Here is a 6,471-nt window from a genome sequence, read left to right as displayed (position 1 = left end):
ACAGAAGAAAAATCGTCGTTTTGGATTGGCCTCAATGATATTGATAATGAAGGAGTTTTTGTATGGAGTACCGGAGATGTTTTGTCTTCCACAAGCTCACTGTGGGCCCCACGAGAGCCTTCGGACCATCGTTCTGGAAACTGCTGTACCTTGTGGCTAGAACACCTAAAGCTAGATGACACTAATTGTGATAGACAAAGGCGAGCTATTTGTGAGATTGATATTTGAAATTACTTTATATACTTGTTGTTGACTATACGACAACTCATTGAGCAACGTCAAGTATTTTATACTATGTCCGTACTGGCATAATATGATAATACATGAACATTTCTAATTGTATTTTATTGCACTGATATTATAAAATTAAGCAGTGAATACGCAAATTCTCGTTATTAGATGAACATGTGCATTGAGATAGATTTAATGTGCGTCAAAGTGCGTAGTTCCGCAGAAATTATCTTGCACGCCGTCTTTCCCCAATGCTCCGCTTAAGGTCTGCTGTGAAGTGAAATGCGCGTTTGAATTGTGACACTTTCGACAAGATATTGAAATTATCACAGTTTTGTCTTGGAAATCTCTTCCTTGTGTTTTCCGGATCCGGATTCATCCCTTTTTCTCATATAAACGACTTCAACCACCACTGGAAAATATATCAGTGATATACAGTTTAAAAAACTATTTTTGGAATTCGTATTACAAATAATATGTTATTGGAATATTTAAAATATAATCATATAAATACAATATAATCAATATTCAATACTTCGGAGCTTTGGTAGATTGATCTTGGGCCGTACAGCATTCTAACTGTGTAATGCCAACATTCAGATTAGTTAGCATGGCAAGGTACCTGGGCCATACTAAAACGCAGTCGGGCGGTCGCACCATGGGGCGGACTATGACACGAAACCGCGATCTGTTTCCATGCAATCAAGATTTCAAAGTTGAGGTGCATTATGGGCAATTGAAAAGTTATTGAGCGATAACGGTAACGTTAAACGTTTAGTTTACTCTAAATGTTTATTGTCATAAAAAGTTTGTCACGTATATGTTATAATATATCTCATGTCGCAGGTAATATACTTATCGATAATCGAGTAATCTTGCCATGCCCGACCTTATAACTGACAGATTTGAACCCAGGTGGACACCCTGAAAAGTCCACTAAAATGTCATCTGCGAGAAAGATCGTAAGTCGCTATAACGGAAAATGACGCATAAGCTCCTTGAATACTAGGACGAAGACCCGGTGATGAACTAGGACGCGCTATGACGTCACATCGTTGACCATATAAGGAATGGGAGTCCTAGTCCGCCCTAGTGATATTGCCCATGAAAACACACTGAACTAATTTAGTCTAAAATGTCATTTTAAAAACGAAATCAAGAAGCTTGTTGCTCTATTCCATTATTTTCTTCAAATTGGGTGTCTTGCCTCTTTTGTCATCAATGATGCAGTACAAATTCAAACTTAATAATAATAAAATATCAATCTTACCAAATAATATGATACTCGTCAAATACAATGCAAATTGTGTATATAATTTGTCCTCAACGCACATAAAGGTACTGAATCCGTATTGAATTGCCAAGCCGCCTGTATACCATACGTTGTAAACGCTGAACGCGACATCTCTCTTATCAGGGAAATGTAAAGCGTAGGCTTCTGTATACAGAAAACAATAATATGCTTGAAAGGGTATTCAAATGTATTGCAGTATTTTATTTTGATTTGGCACTAATGTCAAATAGCACGTTGATTTGTTATGAATGATGATTGTAAATCTTTAGAGGGACTGAATGAGAGCTGTGGACTCGGGGTCAAAGTTTGGCGTATTTTTACATAAGTCTAATTTTCGAGTGAGAATTTTATATTTCGAGTTGTAATAATAAAAGTCAAAATTTTTATAAGCTCATATTTTACTAAGCGTTCATAACAGTCTTTTATGAAGGACTTGCATACGCCAACATTTGTTATCAGAATTAGATTTGAATTCTGAGCTCGAAGTTGATTGTAAATTTTCTCCGATTCCACAACTCTGGACTGAATAGATATATCTGCTACGTATCTATGACTTGTTATGATTTTAAAGCTTGTCTGCTATATGTAAGATATTTTTTGCGCGTTGCATCGTTTGTCTTTGAGTTTAATTAAGGAATATATTATTATTGAGATCTCAGTAAAATATCACGAATATACTCACCTACAATATTTTGTCTAAACAAACCCTTGACTGCGCCAAATCCTATGAAAATTATGTACAAGACCCAAGTAGAGCTAGGCTCGTGATCCCAAACGTAGCATGTGATGTACATAGCTAACACGAGTATGCAACATATTGCATACATTATGTGTCGTCGATGGGGAAAGTTCAACTTTCCGTACAGTAGAGCCGCCAGGATACCTGCTGCTCCGAATGACATGGCAAATAGTCCCGTCTACATAAGAAAAATTGAAACATATATCACGCGGCTTATACAACATATGCTTTTGAGTTTAAACGTTCAGTTTATTTAGGTAATTTATCAAATCTATTTAACGCATTGCCATTAAGTCTAACAAAAACGCAGATCATCAGCAATTGATGCAGAAAAACGCAACTATCAGTCTTTCGAGTGTTCTTGGATGGTGGAATTCATCGGGTTTTTAAGAGTTCGAGCGTACCCTTTCTCGGAATGACATGATTCCAATTTTATTTTGTGTTTTGGACGTTAGAAGCCCGCAGCAAATGGGACACGTAGCAAGTGGTGGCTAGTGTTATATTTGGGGTTTCGAAAGTTATGTACAAAATTTAAAGGAGGGAACCTTTTTCTAGTGAATTCGATAAAGGGTTCATGTTCGTAAACTTCTGAAATTTTACATTATTTCATGTCGTTCATGAATCAATTACATGTACATAATCTCAAACCATATGGTATAGATTCATACTGCTAAGCTATAGTGACTTTCGGTGGATATTTTTGTATTATTGTGAGATTTCAACAGTTTATATAATTTTGTTAAATAGCTCACCATTTCAACTCCAGCAACACATGATGCATACGCTCGCGTGAGATCAGCATAGACGAATCCAAGCATCATTCCAAAGTGTAGTGTTGTCATGCTCAACATCAGTGATCGTGGATAAATTAGAAAATACAGTGTTGCTTTCAGAGTTTTCCAGTAACTGGGTTTGCTTTGTGTTACCTATCAAATATAACGTAATAGGCGGAATAGTTTGAGGGTTACATCCCAGCGTAGGTTTGTAGATAATGAATTACAGAACTGAAATTGATTTGTGGGTGTGGTTTTCAAGCAATATTTATCATATAACTTTTGCCGCAGCTTGTTCATCAATAGTCAACGGTACACAATTATGTAATTTTTTCCAATTATTTTATTTTGGCACTTTTGTTATTATTTTAGCTAAGCAATAATATGTGTGACACATTTTTGTTACAAATGCGTTTCTGAAGATGGCGATTTAGTGGTATAATTTAGAAACTCATTTTTTCCCCTCCTTTGTAATTGTTTTAAATGGATCACTTCGCAGATGAATTAAATTTCATGCTTTACTATTCAATGCTTTTACCGCAATGGTTTCTGCTGATGCTTTACCACCGATATCTTTAGATTCACCCATCATAGACTTCTGTGCTTCGTATGTATTCAAATTATCTGGATCTTTGGTGTCTCCGTCAATACTGTCGTCATAGAGTTCGAGCTCACCGAAAACAAAATCTGGGTTATCGTTTCCCAATTCTTCGATGATGCTATTGGATATAACGCTAATTTTCTTCTTTGAATCTAAAGATTCAAACTTTTGCTCTGTCGTTTTCGATGTTACTCTGTCTTTCTCTTTCTCCAATTTGTGACTGAACACTCCCAATCCTGGATACACGAATGCGTGCAACAGTATGGATATTATTGTTAGTGCACTTGCGCTGAAAATTAAAATATAGATGCTGGTTTTATCTGGGGGAACGTACTGGTCGATGCTTTCGCTAACAACTGTAGGATCCTGGCAATCATCGACTCCGCAATACTGATAAGGGTCTGTAGGATTCCAGGTTGTGTTGGATTGTTGTGTAGTATTTGGTTCTTGGGTGGTGGATACTTCGGTGTTGGCTGGTGCAGACTTTGTACCATAGAGAATTCCATAAGATAAGATGTTGCCAATTATCTAAATAACATGAGAGCACTGTTCAAATATATGGGGCCATGGGAACCGCCACACATGCGCATTTTTTTATTTTGATGACGTCCTCTCACAAATTTCGAAGTGAAAAACGAATTCTATATAGCCCACAGAATTTTATTAATTAAATTAATTAATTAATTAAAGATAGCCCTCTGGCTACAACAAGAAGAGTACTACAAAGCAATTGGTCCAGTATTTCAGAAGAAAAGCGGTTTTTTTCACAAAAGTAGAAAAATACTAACCACAACAACATAATGACAAAACGACCCATAAGTCCATTTCGTGCCCAAAAAATCAGAAAATTTGGAGCTCCAGAAGTATGTGCACCAAGATGGCGCACATCCTGAACATAGTATGAGTACCCGGTTAGGGTTCAGGTTGTGCGCCATCTTGGTGAACATACTTCTGAAGCGCCGAAAATTTCTAGAGAATAACAATGCGGAAATTGTATCATTTGTCTGAAATAAAACTGAGCGCACAAATACTAGAACCTGTGTAAAACATAAGAAGACAAACTTGCTAAATATAGTTGTCGTTTAAAAATTTATGTACAATATAACATTTATGTACAATGAAAACAGGGTGGGACTCATTGAGGACAGATGAAGTTTTTTGTTTGTATCAATATTTCTGTGGCGGTATTTTTGTGAGAAATTCTTATATCTGTACTTTAGATTTCTACTGAACGATCGATATTTATATAATGCTTACTGACGAACTCTCCAGCATTCCATAAAATCTGCTCTGAAAGTAGTTGAAGTAATATTTCTCTGGCTTTGATGTTGAAAATTCAGTACATGTTGATGCTATTTCCATAACCAGAATTGTGTAAGTTGGGAAGAAAACAGATCTAGCTATTCCACTGATGACTGCGCCGAATGTTAAAACGTATAATTCTGGAAACACAATGGGTTTGAGGTATTGGCAACGAATTGGTATCTTTTTTTCGCACTAATGGCGATTATAGTGCTGCAATTTTGCAAGATTTTATTTTTAGAAACGCGTAAGTTTTATGAGATTGAAATTTTTTGATAATAGACTTTTAATATAAATTTCTTGTGGTTTCGGGTTTCAATACTAATTTTCTAAAACTATTGATACAGTCTGTTACTACCCTAGCCCCAGTCATTAAATCTATGGACAATCGGACCATTTCGGATAAAAATCAATTTCCGCAGTGTATTTCAGTTTTATGAACTTTAACGGTGAAATATCATACTTATAACTGGGTTATAGTATTACAAACTTCCATTTTGGAAAGTCGAGATTCACGCAGTAGTTGCCTATTTTGAAATGACATTCCTCACATTCGAACAATATAATGCGGAGGTACACACATAAAAACAAGCATGATGTGCATCACTTACCTGGGTAAAAGTTTGTCAAGCAATAAATCAAGAAACAAATGTCACCGACGACCAGAGCTACGTTTGGCCCCGATAGTCTCAGCAATGCTGGAACGCAGAGGAGACTGAAAAATATGGAAGCGACATACCCCGCTGTCAAGGCGATGGCCCCTGAAAATGAATATCAGTTAATTTAGGACTCTGCTGTTTACTTATGATTATCTTGTCTTGCTTAAGTTGATTGGGTCGGTGATAGCACACCTTCGCGTCGCAAAGCTAAAAGAACTACTGTACTTCGTTGGGATTTAGATAAATCAAGCAAATTATGGCTTCAAGTTTTTGCTTTAGTTTAAACATACCGATATCGTCTTCAATATTGATGCTGGTTTGTAGGGTTTGTAAAGCTGCGACTGCTGATATTGCTAACAATATTCCAATTGTCTTCCAGTAGAATAACAACTTCACTTTTTTCCTAGCTTTTCTTAGGACTTTCTCATTTCCAAATTTCTCGTCTCCATCCATGACCATTCGAGTCTTTTATGTAGGAAATTAGAGATAATGCGGTACTGCCAATACGTGTTATATAAGTACAGTAGTCTTCTAATAAATAGAGACACTAAGTTATTATGAAAAATACAATGAATCTTGGTCTTGGATAGGCAATGGATTAATATATTCCAATGGTAAACCTATGCTCTCACACCTATTGTGACAACTAACCAGCAGACAATTATTATACTCGAAGAAATCTAGTATCAATGATTAACACAATTAAACGAAATATCATAACTCCGTTAGTTTGACAAGTTGCTGTCGTATTATTTGTACGGTAATTAAACAATAGGAAGGGCGTGATTGATATTGTTATTTGAGTAATTTGAAATATTGGTAAATTTAACATCTATTGCTCTGTACTTCCCCTATCAATTTTAGATATATAC

General features: G+C 36.0%; 1 protein-coding gene across 1 annotated transcript; it reads right to left on the bottom strand.

The window, feature by feature from the left end:
• Nucleotides 1-485: 485 nt before the first annotated feature.
• LOC120334569 (protein unc-93 homolog A-like) lies at nucleotides 486-6,237 on the bottom strand. Its single transcript, XM_039402075.2, has 8 exons — nucleotides 5,890-6,237; nucleotides 5,552-5,701; nucleotides 4,896-5,080; nucleotides 3,576-4,166; nucleotides 3,017-3,190; nucleotides 2,208-2,442; nucleotides 1,502-1,669; nucleotides 486-643 (listed from the first exon to the last, which is right to left on the bottom strand). Exons 1-8 carry the CDS (start codon nucleotides 6,056-6,058, stop codon nucleotides 558-560), a joined length of 1,758 nt encoding a protein of 585 aa, XP_039258009.2. The 5' UTR covers nucleotides 6,059-6,237; the 3' UTR covers nucleotides 486-557.
• Between the last annotated feature and the right edge of the window lie 234 nt (nucleotides 6,238-6,471).

Source organism: Styela clava, chromosome 15 (genome assembly GCF_964204865.1).
Source record: "Styela clava chromosome 15, kaStyClav1.hap1.2, whole genome shotgun sequence".
In the NCBI taxonomy this organism is placed as follows: domain Eukaryota; kingdom Metazoa; phylum Chordata; class Ascidiacea; order Stolidobranchia; family Styelidae; genus Styela; species Styela clava.
This window is presented reverse-complemented; position numbering and strand designations above follow the sequence as displayed.

What these genes read in the sequence shown, in the direction of transcription:
- LOC120334569 (XM_039402075.2), bottom strand. Translation starts at nt 6,058, where the DNA reads ATGGTCATGGATGGAGACGAGAAATTTGGAAATGAGAAAGTCCTAAGA. An exon ending in CATCAGCAGAAACCATTGCG is followed by an intron (nt 3,191 to 3,575) that starts GTAAAAGCATTG and finishes TATATTTGATAG; the next exon opens with GTAACACAAAGCAAACCCAG. An exon ending in GTTTAGACAAAATATTGTAG is followed by an intron (nt 1,670 to 2,207) that starts GTGAGTATATTC and finishes TTCTGTATACAG; the next exon opens with AAGCCTACGCTTTACATTTC.